General features: G+C 40.1%; 1 protein-coding gene across 11 annotated transcripts in view; it reads right to left on the reverse strand.

The window, feature by feature from the left end:
* SLC15A2 (solute carrier family 15 member 2) overlaps positions 1–19,717 on the reverse strand; it is a 52,708-nt gene that overhangs the window by 16,593 nt on the left and 16,398 nt on the right. For 6 of the 11 annotated variants that reach the window (XR_012431652.1, XR_012431653.1, XM_074033333.1 and 3 more), the window contains 14 exons: positions 18,119–18,211; positions 16,590–16,689; positions 14,388–14,478; positions 14,017–14,094; positions 7,544–7,626; positions 6,947–7,033; positions 6,679–6,768; positions 6,542–6,586; positions 5,077–5,109; positions 4,428–4,516; positions 1,646–1,727; positions 929–1,063; positions 335–499; positions 134–180 (listed from right to left, as the gene is read on the reverse strand). Coding sequence is in view for 6 of the 11 variants with exons in the window: in XM_074033333.1 (XP_073889434.1) it covers positions 134–180; positions 335–499; positions 929–1,063; positions 1,646–1,727; positions 4,428–4,516; positions 5,077–5,109; positions 6,542–6,586; positions 6,679–6,768; positions 6,947–7,033; positions 7,544–7,626; positions 14,017–14,094; positions 14,388–14,478; positions 16,590–16,689; positions 18,119–18,211 (1,218 nt within the window). In the remaining 5 variants the exon portion in view is untranslated. Of the gene's footprint in view, positions 1–133; positions 181–334; positions 500–923; positions 1,064–1,645; positions 1,728–4,427; positions 4,517–5,076; positions 5,110–6,541; positions 6,587–6,678; positions 6,769–6,946; positions 7,034–7,543; positions 7,627–14,016; positions 14,095–14,387; positions 14,479–16,589; positions 16,690–18,118; positions 18,212–19,717 lie in introns of all 11 variants that reach the window. The other 5 variants (XR_012431655.1, XR_012431654.1, XR_012431656.1 and 2 more) reach the window with 2 other exon arrangements.

Raw genomic sequence — 19,717 nt, forward strand, 5'->3', positions numbered from 1 at the left:
TTTGACACCAGTGCCCCTGGCACTCTAGGAGAGGGAATTCCTGTTCAGAACAAGTAGAATGAAGCCCCAAAGATTAGAAGAGATCCAAGATTCAAGAAAACAGAGTGGCTTGGAATCTCTTTGACGTTCAAACCTCACGGTTGTCATCCCATTGGTTGTTTTGCTTTCTGTATCCTTTACCTACAACAGAGGAAAGTAAAAATCAGTAACAGCTGATGAAATAAGACCTATACTCAGAAAATTTGATCATCAGGCAGATCCTTGGTAAGCGTTGATAAGACAGTCGTATTACTTTGAGATGACAACTTAAAACACAGGCAATCCCTCAACTTACCATCATGCTGGAGATACTGTTCCCATCTTCACGAATGACAAGACTGTACCAGTTCATCTCCTGCACAGAATGCTCAGTGTAGAGAGACAAATTGTGATATTTCAGGTGGAAGTGAAAATTCTGGCTTTTTGTTTTCAGGTGCAGTTTGGAATACTGTGGTGTTTTCTGTAAAATGAAGAACATAAATTGAAGGTCACATACACCTTCTACTCCATATTGGACATTACAATATTGTAGCATCTCAGAGTAGGTGACCTCATCAAACATTTTCAACCTAGTAATTCCTTTCTTTAACCAAGTCGTTTTATTTCTTGGAATCTACCCTAAGAAATAATCAGAGGTATGCATAAATATTTATGAATAAGAATATTCATTATAGGATTATGTATAATAATAAAAACTGAATACCTATGTGGAAATGTCTAAATAAACTATGGTATATCTATAGAATGGAATATTATATGCCCATTAAAATCATGTGCTCAAAGATTATCTAAAGACATGGGAAGATGCTTATGATACAATTAATGTTAAGAAAAAATCAAGATCAATATAGCATACAGAGTTTCTAATTCATTCAGGTACACACCTCACCTGAAAGGATTTGATGGACTCTATCAACAGAGAATCGTTTTCATTTCCTACCACTGTCACTTTCACTTCATCATCTGCCAGATTCAAGACTTGTAGGAAAACCTCCTGGGGACCTGGCTGGGCTGGGGTCATTTCCTTAGAACAAAGAATACATGTCAGAATCACCAACAAATAATCCTTCACATACAATGACAACACATATCTCAGTTGTTTCTGACAGCCTAGTCCACTAGCCAAGTAGATATAGTTTTCTCCCTTTGAAAAATATTTGGCTTAGAAAACTCTAAAGGCAGTTTGGAGAGGGAAACATCAGTTCAATGTAGCAAGTACCAATGCCAGCTTACAAACTCCATGCTTTTTGAATCAGCTATGGCCTCATCCGTAATAGTGGCTATTCAATCTGCCAAAAGGTTTTTATTTGAGTATCTAGAAAGGCATCACATAAGCCTGTATTCCCTAAGGAGATGGCTATCTTGGATATTAGTGTTTGAGAATTCCCTCAAAATACATTCTAAGTCACTCAGGTGGGAGGTGGGCCTCATTTTGCATTGCTGTTTTACCGCTCTATCTACTTATTTATAATAAATACTTATGATACACCTCTTATAAAAAAGGTACTGTGCTAGGTCCCAGGGAATCATGATCGAACAAGTCAAAAAGAGCAAATAAGAAAGATATGATCCTGCCCTCATGGAGCTTAAGAATTACTGAACTCACATTTATTTTGATCTCTACAGCTGCCGCAACTGCAAATGCCAGGCATGCTAGGATCATACCAACAGCCATTTTCCTAAGTGATCTGTGGTGGAAAGGAGAAACAATTACATTTAAACTTTAGACTCTTAAGAATGAAATCCAAACTCTGTAGCCTATTATTAAAGACTGCATTAGGCTGTTCTTGCATTTCTATAAAGAAATACCTGAGATTGGGTAATTTATAAAGAAAAGAAGTTTAATTGGCTTATGGTTCTGCAGCATTACAGGAAGCAGAGTGTTGGCATCTTCCCAGCTTCTGGTGAAGCCTCAAGGAGCTTTCAATCATGGGAGAAGCCAAAGGTGGAATAGGCATGTCACATGGTGAAAGCAGAAGCAAGCGAGGAGGTGGGAGGTGCCACACACTTTTAAATTACCAGATCTTGTGAGAACTCATTCACTATCATGAGGATAGCACCACGGAATGGTGCTAAACCCTTCATGAGAATTCACTCCCATGATCCAATCATGTCCCACCAGGCCCCACCTTTATCATTGGGAATTACATTTCAACATGAGATTTTGGCAGGGACAAATATCCAAACTATATCATTCCATCTCTAGACCCCTAAAATCTCATGTCCTTCTCACATTGCAAAATACAATTATGCCTTCCCAATTTTCCCCCAAAGTTTTAACTCATTCCAGCGCAAACTCAATCAAAAGTCCCAAGTCCAAAGTCTCATTTGAAATAAGGCAAGTCCCTTCCACCTACGAGCCTGTAAAATCAACTTATTTACTCCCCAAATAAAATGGTGGTATAGGCACTGGGTAAATATTTCCATCCTAAAAGGGAGAAAGTGGCCAAAACAAAGGGGCTACAGGCCCCAGGCAAGTCTGAACCCAGCAAGGCAGTTATTAAATCTTAAAGTTCCAGAATAATCTCCTTTGACTCCACGTCCCACATTCAGGGCACACCGGTACAAGAGGTGGGCTCCCAAGGCCTTGGATAGCTCCTCCCCTGTGGCTTTGCAGAGTTCAGCCCCTGTGGCTGCACTCACAGATTGTTGAGTGTCTGTGGTTTTCCAGGCCCAGGGTGCAAGCTGCCAGTGGGTCTATCATTCTGGGGTCTGGAGGATGGTGGCCCCCTTCTCACAGGTCCACTAGGCAGTGCCCTTGTGGGGACTCTGTAGGGGGTTCCAACCCCACATTTTACCTCCACACTGCCCTAGTAGAGGTGCTCTCTGGGGGCTCCACCCCTGCAGCAGGTTTCTGTGTGAACACCCACGCTTTCTCATACAGCCTCTGAAATCTAGGTGAAGGGTGCCAAGCATTCTTCATTCTTGCACTCTGTATGCCTGCAGGCTTAACACCATGTAGAAGCCATCAATGTTTATGGCTTGTACCCTCTGGCGAAACAGGCATGTCACATGATGAAAGCAGGAGCAAATGAAGGGTAGAGAGATACTGCACACTTTTAAATGGTCAGATATCACGAGAACTCACTATCATGAGGACAGCACCAACGGGATAGCCCTAAACCATTCATGAGGAATTCATCCACATGATCCAACCACCTCCCACTAGACACCCCCTCCAACATCCAACATTGGGGATTACATTTCAACATGAGATTTGGGTGGGTACAAATATTCAAACTGTATCAAAGACTTTTCCTGATTTGATCCCAATTACTTTTCTTTTTTAAATCCACGTTTCCATGACCAATTACTTTTCAAGGTATTTTCTAGAACTCCTCTTCATACATTCTTCTTTATTCTTTTTCCTGAGTCACATTGAACTGCTCTTCTCTGTGATATACCACATTTACTCACCTCCATCTTTGCTTATGATGGTTTTTCTATTCACTATGTCATAATACCAAAAATAATGGCAATACAACAAGGTTTATTGAACAAATACCATATGCCAGGTGCTGTACATGATTTACATCACTTTCCTCTGCAGAAATCTGTTGACCTTGGCAGGGGAAGGACATTTTTTTTTCTACATCTCCTTGGCACTTGATCTTAGGCTCTTCTTAGGACACTTATTTTGCCTGTGTAGTAGTTGCATTTTATATATATGTGTGTGTGTGTGTGTGTGTGTATATATATATATATGCTCTAGCCCCCTTACTAAGTAATAAACTCTTTGAGGGAAATGGTTTTTTCTTGATATATATTTTCATGACACTTGGTCCTAAACTTCCCGACATCTGCTCAATGAACAGATGAAAAAGGGCCATTTTCATTTGGTAAAGTGGTCATCAAAATGAAATTGCTATTAAATCAAGAATGAAAGAAGGCTTGAAACTTTCTTTTGTGAAACTCTAAAAAAGACTAATCCTTCTATGTAGAAAAAATTTCAGGCAGTAATTGGGAACAATTCAGTTCCCAGTCCCACTAGGTTCCCCATTTGTTTCATAGGGACAACAGGAGATTTAAAGGGATTAGTAGTCATCAAAGGCCTTGAGTTTCTTTGAAGAGACAACATTCAAGAACAAAGAAGAAAGTTGATTTAGGAGCTAAATTTCACATATTTTTGGATTGGCATGAAACCTAGACCTGCCCCTTCAATATCACACAGTTAAATCCACAGTAATGGCTTTGACTCTCATTAATTAGATCTAATTCCCATTTTTCAGGGTCAATAGGCAGTTAGTCCAACATGGAAAAATAGAAGCAGATAGATGATAAACCAAAACCAATCATCACTAAGAAAAATACTGACATTGAATATTTATCAAACTGGGGAAAGATTGAGTCAATTTAGAGTAATCCATACAGGCACAGTGAACACTTACGAGAAGTTAATTCCACACTTGGAGACCAGACGATAAATGACAAAGTCAAACAATGGGATGAAGATAAGAACCAGAAGGGGATTTAGAACCTGTAACACCATAATAAAAAGGATTAGCTACAAATGTTCTCCTTTCATGAGTGTGAGTACTGCACTCATTTGCTTGTGTACACTCTGTCTCACATCAACACACACTTTTGTCATTGTAAGTACAGAATGATTCCACGTTCCTCAGTCCATTTACACGCAAGACCCTATTTCCCTTGCATAGCATTTTAGCTTTCAAATATCCCAAGGGACAAGTTTCACTCTGAGCTTGTCTTTCTGCCAGCCTTATTGTGAGCTCTTTCCTCTCATGACTTCATTGCTCACAAAACAAGCCTTACAATTTCTTTTATAACATTTTCATTATACTATCTTGACATGGAAAAAAATCCAATGCTTATACTTTACCTGTGGCAAATTAAGTACTTAACAGGGGATTGAAGGAGAAGTGTGGGGCTTAAAGAGAATGTTTTCATGTCAAAGCTTGGCCCTTATCAGTGTACAAAGAGAAAAGCATCAAATTATGGTTGTTAATCCTAACACTGCAGGTGGAGGCATAGATAAGGAAACAAATAAGTCCCCATGGCTATAGAAGAGTCCCATACCTGCATCTGGTCCGGCTGAAGCACAAAAAAACCCTGAAACATTATAACAAATTATATTTAGATGATATCTGAAGACAAGAAAAAAAATTGTTGGCCTAGATCAATAATTTTGCTAGTTAGCAAGTGAGAAGCATATGAGAGAAAATTCATCAGGTCTTTGGTTCAGGGCCACTATTTTGCTGTTAAGATTATTTGGGGGATGGGAACAGACTTGGGAAAGCTTCTGGCTATGTTTGCCAGGCAGATGGGCCTAAGGGAGAAATTCTTTTCTATGTATTATGCTTTCCTTAACTTGAAAGGAAATAGAGTCAGTGCATTTTTATTGATCTCAGCAACTGTAGTTTTAGGTTGCAATAATATGAAGGACAAGACATCATGGTTAGGGTGAAGACTCTCCCTGACATATAGTGTTTCCGAAGTTGTTCTCCAGAGGGCCAACAAGAAAACCACCATGGTAAATAAGAGACAACCAGAGGAAGGGAAAAGGTAAAATTATATTTTGCAGGCTCCAAATAGACTGACTAATAAGACCCTGGTATCATTCTACTCTGTCCTTTTGAAAACTGAGAAGATAGAAAAATAATATACTAATCTGGGAAAAGAACAATTGGGAGCAGAGGTGGTACCTTATTTGAGGGGGCTAAAGAATGGCGTTTGGAAAAAGAGAAAATAATATGTATAACCTTCTCATTCTTTCCATATCCATATATACAAAATATTCCATTTCCTACAGGTCCTCTGCTGTGATCCTTGTTTTTTTGTTTTGTTTTGTTTTGTTTGAGACGGAGTCTCACTCTGTTGCCCAGGCTGGAGTGCAGTGGCCGGATCTCAGCTCACTGCAAGCTCCGCCTCCTGGGTTTACGACATTCTCCTGCCTCAGCCTCCCGAGTAGCTGGGACTACAGGCGCCCGCCACCTCGCCCAGCTAGTTTTTTGTATTGTTTTTAGTAGAGACGGGGTTTCACTGTGTTAGCCAGGCTGGTCTCGATCTCCTGACCTCGTGATCCGCCCGTCTCGGCCTCCCAAAGTGCTAGGATTACAGGCTTGAGCCACCGCGCCTGGCCTGTGATCCTTGTTGAAGAGATAGACTAATTGTGTAGTAGCGCCACTCAAATCTGTCCCTGCTGTGCCCTGCGATAGGCTTAGACAGAAGAAAATCACTATCCCAGGTATGTATGACTTCATTTGCTAGCCTCTCAATACTTCCTTCTATACATTGAAACTTTCTCATCTTTATGTTCCTGATTTCTAAAGAGAAGATTCTGGTTTTGATTTCTAAAGAGGAGATTCTGGTTTTGATTTCTAAACTAGCTTTCTTTATCTTTGCCTACACAGTACCTTCAGGCTAAAAGCACTTCTCTGAAAATCTTATTAGTTTTCAGGCAAAACCACAAAGAAATTAATTTTTCCCCAATATGGATGTTGAAGAAAATAATAGACTTCTCTGGAAAATCTCTTCTACTCACCAAATTCCCATTCATCCTGATGGCTTGCAAAGTCCATCGTGAACCCTAGGAAAAACAGATCCTATTATGAGAAATCCCTTTCCTGTGAGAGGGAAGTGGCTGTAAGGAGGGGTAATGTCCAAAAGAACTATTCTTACCTGCTGATCCAAAAGAGCCCAGAACATGGGCAATGGGATATAAAGGAATAGTACCCTGGTCAGTGCCTTCACATCCATAATGAGTTGCTTCTGCAAAAAGGAGGAAGAATAGGCAGAAATGCAAGAAGTTCTGTACGTGGCTTTCTTGCTTAAAGTAGAAGTGTCCAAAAAACAGTAGAGAGGAGGTTGAATGCAGTAGGATAGAATCATTCTGAACATTAGGAAAGACTGTATCAAGCCATAAGATGTTTCTGCATTTCCAACTTACTGGATATTTCTCAGCTGCCCAGTCTAGCCAGTGCTGTCGCTTTGGAATGTCTCCAGAACGGTTCTTGAAACGATTGGAAATAGCAAACTAGGGCAGAGCATAGACATCATGGGAGAGACAAACAGAAAAACATCCTCTGCCTTTTCCAACTTATTATACCTTCCTTCAAACACCATACTTTTCGTGACTTATTCCAACTCTTTGACCTAATCAGGCACTGAATTTCAGAATATTTCTGATATAATTTTATAGGCACTGAATTTCAGAATATTTCTGATATAATTTTATCTATCACTTTAAGAAAGAACTTGCCATTCAAAACAAAAAATAACAACAAAAAAGAAAAAAGTTATCTGTCTATACATAATTACATTTCAGAAGACTTTTGCCAATTTTAAAAGATGATTACCTTTTTTAAACTTAATGGTTAAGTAGAGCCATAAGAAGAAGACTGGTTAATCTCAGCTTGTTAAAAAACATGGAAGTAGAACAGAGGTCATTGAGAAAAATGTATGTCCATGTTTGAAGGCCAAGATTCTCAGCATAGCATCTCTTTCTTTTGATTGAAAAAGGCAAGAAAACAATTTATGGACTTACCCAGATACATTTGAAAACTTGAGCCACTATGTTTCCTTCAGGGGGTGGTTTATTGTATATTTTGCTTCCCATTGCAAACACAACTGCAGTTGATACACAAACAAGTTTCTTAGCTTCTCATTCATTAGGTTGGTGCAAAGGTTATTGCGGTTTTGCCATTACTTTCAATGGCAAAAACCGCAATAACTTTTGCACCAACCTAAATAGCACATTCAATATATCAGTGCTAAGGGCAGGCTGCTGAACTGTGGGAGTGGCTGGGAAATCTCATAAAGAGGGAACTAACTTACATTTCCTGACTTTTGGAGTTATCAAAATTGCAGGAGCCAAGAGAAGATAAAATGGTATGTTGTTAAGAGAGATATCTATTGAGACTTTCATGTAATGACAGAAGTGGAAGTCATCTGTGACTTCTTACTCTTCTTTCTCCATCTCCATATCTGAAATGTTACCAAGTTTTATTGGTCCTCTTTCTTTAATGTATTGCCTATTTGCCCCCTCTTTCACTTTACTACTGCTACCACTCTTGTTCAGGACTTCACAACTTGTACTTTGGATTATTAAAATGGCCACCAACTAGTTTCTCATTCCCTAGCCTCTTCCTTCTTTAATCTGATGCCAAATGTTTCTTTCCAGGATCTATTAATACTTAACTCACCCAAACTCCTGGCCTGACTTTCCCAAATTCACTGTTATCCTGATAGTTATTGTTAGCCCTACCATCTATTTGAAGGTTTATCACATGTACCTTGTTAAGCATTTTACATACATTGACTGATTTAGCTTGACAAAATATGTGCCGCTATCTCTATTTTATACATGAAGGAATATTAAGGAAATTAAGCACCCTATACAAGGTTACACTGCTAGAAAATACCAGAACTGGACTTTTGACCTGAGGCTTGACTGACTCAAAAATCTATGTATTTAATCCTTATAATGCATCTCACTCACTAATTCTTAGACACTACTGGTAACACAGGTGAAAAAAACAAGGTCCCTGTCCTCAAAGGAGCTCACCTCAACCTGCTGTTTCCCACTTTATATTTCATCAATCTTTTTGAGGTACCCTATACTGTAACCACGATTCATCATTTTGACAAACACTTCTATTCTATACAATTTCTGTTCTTGAGCTCATTCTGTTTCTTTCAGCCCATATCTCTGTCCTTTAACCACAGCTCCACAGCTAATTTAAGGGGATTTCATTTCTTTAATTTTTCAAATTAACAATGAGCTGGTATTACCTTTGTAGTTATAAAACAGTGGGGTTTTTTTTCAATTTCATTAAATTAAACTCAATAGAAAAACTCCATCTTGGTTCCCTCCCAGATGCACTTTCCTCCTTAACAGATTTCCTAGCTTCAGCATGATGCCCCTCTAGTAGATCCTCTGCTAAAGATGATTTTTTTCAGGGACCAGTAGCATTTTCCAGTGTCCTTACACATCAGAATGCAGAGATCACTTTACTTTTCTCTCCCATCACTTTTTAATATCTCCATTCCTCTCAGTCAGAGTCACTCTACCACTTTTTCTCATTCATCCTCTCAATTTCCCCAAAGCTTCTCCAAATAGCACCCTTTATCTATAACACCCTTCTCACGGTTGATAGAAAAAATAGTTCAGTAGAGGAATGCTAATCCTGAGAGTCAAGTGTGCAGATAAAAAAGTACCTAGAAGGCTGGGTGCAGTGGTTCACACTTGTAATACCAGCACTTTGGGAGGCTGAGGCGGACGGATGACAAGGTCAAGAGATCGAGCTGACCAACCTGGCCAACGTGGTAAAACCCTGTCTCGTCTAAAAATACAAAAATTAGCTGGGCGTGGTGGTGGGCACCTGTAGTCCCAGCTACTTAGGAGGCTGAGGCAGGAGAATCACTTGAACCTGGGAGGCGGAGATTGCAGTGAGCTGAGATTGTGCCACTGCACTCCAGTCTGGTGACACAGCGAGACTCCATCTCAAAAAAAAAAAAAAAAAAAAAAAAAAAGGAGGTACCTAAAAAAGAGGAAAATTTTGGGTAGAGAATAAACTGCTCCTGAAACTAAGAATGATCCTAGAAAGAGGCTGGACCTTCTAATGGAAACTCCTTCAATTTCCTGCCACCAAATCTATTAATTCTTGTATTCACACTCATCCTGTCCTCCCTCCAGGTAGGTGAAGGTGATATTCCTCCTCCTATCCAAAGCTAATTTGCTCATATGTGTTTTCATACTGATTATACTGTCTTTATCTTGTATCTTCAACTTCTTTCTGCACTGGATTATTCCTAATAACATTCAAACATGCTAAATATCCTTTCTTGAATCCACGTCACCTTCCAGCTATAAATACTATTTCACTTTCTTACTGATAGTGACAAGAGGCAGATAAATTCCCAGGCAGACATGGACGGGTCCCAGTGAAACCTGATCTTCAAGCCAAAGACAGTTTGAAGCCTGAAAACTGAGTTGCCGGTTCCTGATAGAGTCCATGACCTGAGTGAGAACTTCTATCTCCGTCTTACCCTCTCTCTCCATTGGTTCCTTTTGGATGATGGCTTTTAACCAATCAAGTGGTGCTTTTTCCAAACCCACCCATGGACCAATCAGCATGCACTCCCCCATTCAAAGCCCGTAAAAAACCCACACTAAGCCTCACAGACAGCTACCCACTTCGGGTCCCTTCTAGGAGCTCAGAGCTTTCCTTCTGCCACTCAATAAAATTCTTCTCTTCTCTGCTTTACTCACTCTCTGGTGTCCACACACTTCATTTCTCTTGGTCATGGGACAAGGACCCGGAACTTGCTGAACTGTGGGTGGTGGGAATGAAAGGGCTGTGACACCCTTGGTCAGCTCACCAAGCTGTGGGCAGCGAGAATAAAAGAGCCGTAACACGCTCCTGCTCGCTAGATTACAGAAGAAAGAGAGTTGTAACATGCTCCTGCTCGTTGAACGACAGGAGTGAACAGCTGTAACATTTCTGGGGGCTCAGACCTCGGGAATTCCTGAACAGGAGATGTAACATCCCTTAGGGCTCTGCGATTGCTAGCATCTCTGAGTTCTTGGGTGCCACCGTGTTCCCCTTGTCTAGATGCCACACCCAACACAGAAGCTGCTCGCTGCATGCCTAGTCCAGTCATGGGCTGAGCATGGAGCTGGGCACAGCATGGAAGTAGGCACAGGATCTGAGCAGGTGGGAGCCAAGTGCAGCCTACCAGGCTGAGCAGGTGGAGCAAGCCCAGTGGGCCAGAACAAGGCCCGAACAGAGGCGGCAGTGGCCACAGAGATTTCTGGCTGACAAAGCAGCACCAAAGGAATCCTGTAGCATTTACTTCTCAGTCTCCTCCAATCAGTCTTCAGCCTCCACCATTCTACCATAACTGATATAATCATACCAGTGACCTCCTTGTTGCTATATTTAATAGACATCTGTCACCCCTATCTTAATCTCCCACTCAGTAACATTTATCACGCTGAATGAATCCCTTCTTGAAATCCTCTTGGTATCCAAGATAGCACTATTACCACTTCGGCCATTCCTTCTTAGTCTTATTTGTGGGCTTTTCCTCTTTGCCTATCTTTTAAATCCTGGCACTCCTTGAAGTTTGAACCTATCCTCCCAACCCACATTTTTTTTTAACCTTACTCTTATCTTACTAGCTTTTAGTTATCTATCTTCATTTCATGGCTTATTGCTACCCATATACTAATGACTCCAGATCTATATCTATAGTGCAAACATTTCTTCTACGCTCTAATCCTGTATTTCCAAATAACTGTTTGGTAACTCCAATTAAATATTCCAACTACATATAAAATGCAACATGTTCAAAACTAAATTTATCAACATTGCCCCAAACTGGCTTTTCCTCAGTATCTCAGTTAATGACCCCACTGCCTACCCAGTTGCTCAAGGTTCAGAACACTACATTAAACCTTGACTTATCTTCTCCCTTACTTAACATATGTAACCATTCTAAGGTTTGTTAATTCAACCAGGGCCAGATTAGGGTGAACTGAGTGAGGCACTCATCTCAAGCACTAAATTTAAGCAAATATCAAAAAATTCAGTAATCAAAATAAATATTATCCTTGCCTCATCTGAACACAATCCTTTCTCTACATTATAGAAACATCATTGAGAAATTAAAATCTAGCAATTATTCATCTGTTAAAATGTTTTGAGAGTTCCCCACTCTCCCTCACAATGAAGTTCTAATTCCTTGCTGGTTTAAAAGGCCCTTCATTATCTGGTTTCTGGCAGTTTCTCCTCTTTATCATTCTCATTCATGCTTTAAGTAATCCGAATGCCTTTAAAGCTTTTAAACATGTCATGCTATTTCTCAGCCTCTTGTCTTACAGCTACTGTGTCCTCTTTCTGCATCACTTATAATTTCTTTATTGATTAACTGCTGTTCAGCCCTTAGGTCTCACCTTAAATGTCATTTCTTTAGGCAAACTTTTTACAACCCCCAAAGTATTATTTATTTATTTATTATTTTATTCATTTATTTATTTATGAGATGGGGCTTGTTCTGTTGCCCAGGCTGAAGTTCAGTGGCACAATCATGGCTCACTGCAGCCTTGACCTTCCAGGCTCAAGCGATCCTCCCATCTCAGCTCCCAAATAGTTGGGATCATAGGTGTGTGCCATCATATTCCACTAATTTTTAAATGTTTGTATAGATGGAGTCATGCTATGTTGTCCAGGATAGTCTCAAACTCCTGAGCTCACGCAATCCTCCTGCCTCGGCCTCCCACAGGTGTGAGCCACTGTGCCTGGTCCCTCAAGGTCTTAATTAAACATTCCTTTTATGTGGTTCCCATAGCTCTCTCTGTACTTTCCTAGATCATACTATATTGATCTGGGAAATACTGATCATACTATATTGTAAATTCCTTTTACTTGTTTGCCTTCCTCTCTCTACTGAACTATATAGCTCTTTGGGAACATGAACTCTCCAGGTATCCAATTCACCAGTGTGATCCCAATACCTAGCACATAATATGGCACACAACAGGTTCATTAAATGTTGGTTAAATAAATGATTGAATGAAAAAATAAATTAATTGGCTGGGCGCGGTGGCTCATGCCTATAATCCTAGCACTTTGGGAGGCCGAGGCAGGTGGATCACAAGGTCAGGAGATCGAGACCATCCTGGCTAACACGGTGAAACTCCGTCTCTACTAAAAACACAAAAAATTAGCCAGGCATGGTGGCGGGTGCCTATAGTCCCAGCTACTTGGAAGGCTGAGGCAGGAGAATGCCAGGAGGCAGAGCTTGCAGTGAGCCAAGATCATGCCACTGCACTCCAGCCTGGGTGACAGAGTGAGACTCTGTCTCAAAAAAGAAAAAAAAAAGAAAAAAGAAAAAAGAAATTAATTATAGTAAAAGATCAGAGAATTGAGTTATCGATTAGTACCCAGAAAACTGAAGCTGCTGACTAACAATGACAGCTAGCACTTAACATTTCATAATTTATAAAACATTTCATTTATATCGTCTCTTTTTTATCTTCATAATTACTCTATTATGTAAATATTATCATGCAAATATTTGGGGAAATATTTGGCTTTGAATGAAGAAGGAAGTAGGGAATATATTATCACAGCTCACCTATAATAAATTTCCTTGGCATTGGGAATTCTGAGTACTACTATCACCACCCTCCCATCCACTCCCTGTTAGATAATACACTGAACATTGAGTCTCTGGGCTGTTTTTCCTCTGTTGAGCTCTTTATGGGTTTGCACTGGATATCTTCCAGGGGGGTGTCACGCTGAGGCTCAGAGTGAGAACAGGTTTCCAGGTCAATGATTAGAAATAATCATGCCCAAGTTTTCCCTCAGGCTGTGTAAAATAAGGAACACCATATCCCTCTTCTCTTCCAGGACTGGGTTCTCAGGGATAAAAAGAACGCCACTTGATTTAAGTTGCATTAATTTTCACCTACTTATTCACCTCCTCTTATTCTCTTTACTCAAGGGCAGACTCTTTGGGGGCACTCCAGGGGGGCACTACAGAGCAGGGCAGAAATAGCTAAACCTAGAAGCTGTTTTAAAAGGCTTAGAGAATTTAAAATCTTTTCCAATTACCAGATAAATAAGTATCATATGAAGTAAACTAGTTTGAAAGAGGGTTATCTTCCTTGCTTCCCTATATATTGTAGTGTAGAGCAGTGGATCTCCACCTTGAGTATACATTAGAATGACCTGAGTTACTAAGAAATGCCCAAGTCCCTGACTGGCCCAGAGTTTGATCTTTTTTAAGGCTCCCCAGAAAGCATCTATGCAACCTTGGACACTTTTCTTAAAGTTTCTGACTTCATTCAGAATCTACCTCCAAAGTTGAGGGGAAACCCTTACAATAACTGTTACCCAATAGGCCCTAGTGTGAGGATTGAATGAAACAGCTTGTGTAAAGTGCCTACATGATGCTTTACATGTGACAGGTATCAATGATTACTAGTTTCCTTTGCTTCACTGAACTTACCAAGTGCAATTACCATGAGCAATCCTGGAACTCCAAAAGCCAATGCATAGCAGTCTTCTCCAAAACACTGCACATCTCCTAAAGAAAATGGGATGTGAGGAGGAAAGTAACTCTGAGTCTTGAATATTTGATGTTTTATTCTACAAGTTCAGGTTGTCAAATAAACCTGAGCTTGCAGAATAGACATAACCATCCTCTTTCCTCCCATCACCCAATCCATAATTCTTCCTTTGGGCCAGACAAATCAAGACTAAAATAAATTTTCACAGGTTATCAAGCTCTTATAAAAGGAGACAATGGACAGGAGAAAGCCTTGAACAGCTTTTTGGCTGACCAGAGCAAAGCTTTTTCCCATCAGAAAAAATCCTAACCTCTCAGCATGGGTGTGATAAATGTAGAAATCAAGCTCCCTGCATTGATGGACAGGTAGAAGACTGAGAAGTATCTAGTCCGTTCCTCTGCCTGAAACAAACAGGATAAATCATCAGTGCAATGTGTCCCCTAGCTCCAGCCCCATTCCATGTTCAGATTCAGAGCTGAAGGTACATACAAAGAGAAAGATTCAGATATTGCTTCCATAATACCTGAATTTCATATTATTAATAGATATTTAAAAACATGGCTGGCTGACCCCAATCATTTACTCACCTTTCAAACTCCAGAGCAGCTTTAACATTCTTTTCCTCCCTTTGCATAGGTTAAAAATAATCTTCCTGTCTTCAGTGCCACTACTGTGTCCTGTATATAGCTATTTGAATATTAATGTCTTTGCATTAAATGTCTGCATTTGTGTGTGTGTGTGTGTGTGTGTGTGTGTGTGTGTGTGTTTTGTTTTTGTTTTTGTTTTTCTGAAATGGAGTCTCACTCTGTTGCCCAGGCTGGAGTGCAGTGGCGCAATCTCAGCTCACTGCAAACTCTGCCTCCTGGGCTCAAGCCATTCTCCTGCCTCTGCCTCCCATAAATGTCTGTTTTGTCAGTATGTTGTGAGTTTCTTTAGAGCAGAAATTTTATCTTACTAATTTCTGTAATCCCCAGTAACTTGCACAGCATCTGACATATATTAGGGACTCGATAAATGTTTATTGACTGTATTAACTAAGTGAATGCCTGATTTAGTTAAATAATAGATTTTGTGGTAGGAGTGTATGGTAGGAATAGTACCAGAACATAGGACAGTAGAGTCAACTGTTAATGAAGCAGGATAGTTCACCTAGTGCTTAAGGGAGATCTGCCAGAGAGTCTAAAAAGAAATCAGCAGGCTTAGAAGTGGCTAGTAGAAACCTGGAGGCGGATTCGTCCTACTAAGTGAAATATCTTTGTGGAGCAGTTCTCAAATGAAACAACTTTCAAATAAAGTTGCTGATGTTTCATTCATTATACACTGACATGCTTCATTCTGACACCCCAGATCTCTCCCTGCCACATTAGAACAACAAGTCCTTCCCCATTGTCTATTTATAGTGTGTTTTGTTTCCTCTCCTGGTTTCAATTTAAACCTTATTCCACTCATCTAATTTGTATAGTTCATCATACATAGGGTCCCACTTGCCAAAAGTTGGTTCTTTCTCCAAAGTCAGCAAGCAATTATGATCTATGGACTCTTGGACAGATAAAGAGTATAAAATAACCCAAATGGCCTGAAAGGTGGGAAAAACACTAGAAGACAGGACAGCATAGCAGAGGCAGAAAGAGATAATAGGCATTATATCAGGGTAGAAGAGGGAAAAGGAAAGAGAGAGAGAGAGAGTGGGGGGCGGGGAAAGAGAGAGAGAGAGAGAAGTGGTGAGGGGGAAAAAGAGAAACTGGAAAAAAGATAAACAGAGAAGACGGAATGGATACATGAAGACAGACAAAACTGAAAACTGGAAACAAAAGTGAGGAAGCCAGAAATGTTGAAAGATCTAGAAATAGACTACTTCCTTGCCTATTTGTCACTGCTTTCTCATAGAGGCCCATTTATTTTTCACTACTGGTAATGGAAAGTATTTAGGAAGAGAGGGAATGATCAGCCAGGGAAATTCATCTATAGACATTCATTATGTTTCCTTGCAATTGGTCATTTTCCCCTTTCATGGAATCTCAAAATGAGATGCTTAAATCATCTCTATACTACTCATCACCTCCCATTCCCAAAGTGCTTACCATATCTCTTCCTAAACACCTCAAGTTAGAGTAAACTTAACAATTGTTTGAAGTTTTTCCACCCATCAGGCAAAACACTGGCTTCTTGGAGGCTTTCACTCATTGGTCTCAGGTTTAATCACTGACATTCTTCCAGCATCTATAAGCAGCTATAGTATTCTCCTTAGTTCGTATCCAGACTAACCATCCCCGTTTCCTTCAACCTTTCCTCATAAGACATGCCTTTTAGTTAATCTACCACCCTGGTCTCTTTCCTTTGAAACTGTTTCAGTTTTCCTCACTATTAATGACCAGTATCCAGCATTGAATACAACTGCTCAGGTAAGATCTGATCAGTAGATTACTTCAATCTTGGCAAATGGCTACCTGCCAGGTACCACTGTTAATGCTGGCTCTATATTCTTGAAAATACAAAATAACAGGATTCTTACATGTTTTTCTTCAAACTGGTCTCCACCAAAAGCTGCCACACAGGGTTTGATGCCTCCTGTCCCCAAAGCTATTAGACTCAGGCCGACTAATGATAGGACTCTGAAATGGAGAGGTGAGAATGCCAACCATGTTGATACTAAATGCACCTGTAGAGATGGACTACATAGCTGCAGAGGGGAAAAAATGTGTACAAGGGCAAAGATTCCCTTCACATTTCTACCCCATGGGTACTTTCCATTTGCCTTTATTCCTAGGAGGTATTCATGGGCACTTACCATATTTATGATCCTTTGGCTTCTGCAAGAAAGTATGCATTACGTGGGAAGATTTCATCCCTGGTAGTTCCATTTACCCCTTACGAGCATCCGATAGAAACAGATACTGAAGGAACTCCAAAGTTAACACACTGGTTCCCAATCTTGTTTTAGTCAAAGGAGTACTTCAACAGAAAGACCTTTTAAGGACCCTGATCTCACATATCCTCACCAAAATTTAAAAAAAATATATAAAATGTTCAAATTCATCATAGCTAATAGCAACAGTGTCAAAGATATTTGACGGGACACCAATAAGAAAGTAGTATTTATTAAATATCAAGGCCAGGTGCAGAGGCTACGCCAGCACTTTGAGAAGCCAAGGCGGGTGGATTACCTGAGGTCAGGAGTTCAAGACCAGCCTGGTCAACATGGTAAAACCCCGTCTCTACTAAAAATACAAAAATCAGCCAGGTGTGGTGGCGGGCACCTGTAATCCCAGCTACTCGGGAGGCTGAGGTGGGAGAATCACTTGAACCCAGGAGGCAGAGACTTCAGTGAGCTAAAATCACCCCACTGTACTCCAGCCTGGGCAACAGAGCAAGACTCTGTCTAAAAACAAACAAACAAACAAAATTTCTAACTCATAGGATAAATACATGTACACAGGCACACAGGCGCATTATAACATGAATACATATAAACTGCTTCGTGAACAGCTGTAATCCTCTCTACTGACTGAACAAACAGACATCAGAATTTATCAAATGCCTCTGATCCCATAAACATCAATAGCAACTGAAATATATGGAACTAAACATAAATGTAAATATTCGAAGCTTTGAGTATGACTTCTACAATTAATTAAAAGGAAACATTATAGACTTTTTTTTTAACCCTTTGAGTATGACTTCTACAATTAATTAAAAGGAAACATTATAGACTTTTTTTTTTATAGACTTTTTTTATTCATCCATGCAAAGTATAGTTGCATGGATGAATAAAAAGGTGAGGGAATATGTAGGGTGTGAAGGTTTTGTTTATTTTCAAGCATATGAAGAGGATACTAACTAGGCATTCTACAAGTCCCAAAAACAGATGAGCTCAGATAAAGCAGGAAAGAGTTCAACTGGTTATAAGACTGTTTTTCTTAACCTCTTTTGTAGTAAAACTATAGATTGGAAATAAAGGGACATCTCTGGTAAGAAAATAGAAAATCATTTGTAACGAATGTTTGAGAAAAGCAGTTTAGTTGATTCCATGGTTTTACTCACGTGTGTACCACTTGTCCTCCCAGTATTGGTAAGGCACCCAAGGACTTGATCACATGGCCAAGCACATACACCAAGGAGAGATAGATGATTGTCCTGTTGAGAGAGCTAAATCAGTCAGTCTAAAACCAGAACTGAGAGACTTGAATAATACAGACTTAGGGTTCATACTGTTCTCAGTGTGGGGATAAATGGAGGAGGAGGAGGAAGGAGTGGAGGAGGAAAGAATTATCTGAGAAATCCAAATAGAGACAATAATGGTGAGTGAAGTAAACAGACTAGGAAAAAGGAGTGGAATTCTTCACTCTGTAGTGTTCAAGTTCCCTTCCTATACCCACCTTCCCCTTTCCTTCTACCTGCTCACTTCACACATACACAGAGAAACCCTACTTTGTACAGACATGACAAGAACAAGGTGGATTTGTAGCAAAAGTAATAATGTTTTAAAATGGGAGAACCAGTAGAAGAGGATATTTGGACTTTAGGCGTTTTTCTCAAGGAATGTCTTTTGCTGTAGGGAGCAAGAGGGGTCAAGGAAGAACTTCAAGTAAACAGGAATGGCTAACCCAACGACTTCCTCAAAATTAAAGAAGCACTGGGGAGGTAAAAAGCTCTCAGGTTCAGCCTGGGTAACTTGGATTCTTGGATTAATTGTAATCCTCACCACAGTTTCTTCAGGGACAAGTTAACAAGGGTAAGAAAGGAGCCAGGGACTTAGAATAGACTGTCCAGTTATGAAAACCATGCAGTTGGAAGGAACATTCTGTTGTATTTTCTCAAAGAACTTGAACAGCAAATAGAAAGTAGAAGAATAAGGAACTCCACTAAGAACATATAGAGAGATTCACACATTGGAATATGGCACACTACAACATATATTCCTTATGTGTACTACCACACCAGCATTCCTACATACAAGTAGAATGTTAGCATTATAATGAACCTTGGAAATTATACAGTTTACACCTGCAATTTTTAAGATGTTATATGCTAATGTGGAATGCAGAGAATAGAATGGAATAAAGATAGCAAAGAGAGGCCGGAGATGTCAAAACTCTCAGGATGTGGATTTCTCATTCTAAGTGCCTAATCCTTGGGTCGGCTTTCTAGGGCAGGGACCTTAAAGGGTCTGGTGGGTAGGGGGCAGGAAGTTAGGTAACTAGGCTGGGCACGGTGGCTCACGCCTGTAATCCCAGCACTTTGTGGGGCCAAGGCAGGTGGATCACGAGGTCAGGAGATCGAGACCATCCCGACTAACATGGTGAAACACTATCTCTACCAAAAATACAAAAATTAGCTGGACATAGGGACATGCGCCTATAATCCCAGCTATGCGGGAGGCTGAGGCAGGAGAATTGTTTGAACCAGGAAGTCAGAGGTTGCAGTGAGCCAAGAGATGGTGCCACTGCACTCCAGGCTGGTGAGAGAGCAAGACTCCATCTCAAAAAAAAAAAAAAAAAAAAGAAGTTAGGTGACTAATGTAGGACTAATTAACATCAGGGGCGGGGACAAGCTTTCCCAAAAGATCTTGTAACATCTTCTAGAGAAAGGTTCTCCTTGTTGTAATAAGAAGAATAAATAGCAAGAAAGGGAATAAAAAGG

This window comes from Macaca fascicularis, chromosome 2, assembly GCF_037993035.2.
Source record: "Macaca fascicularis isolate 582-1 chromosome 2, T2T-MFA8v1.1".
Lineage (NCBI taxonomy): Eukaryota > Metazoa > Chordata > Mammalia > Primates > Cercopithecidae > Macaca > Macaca fascicularis.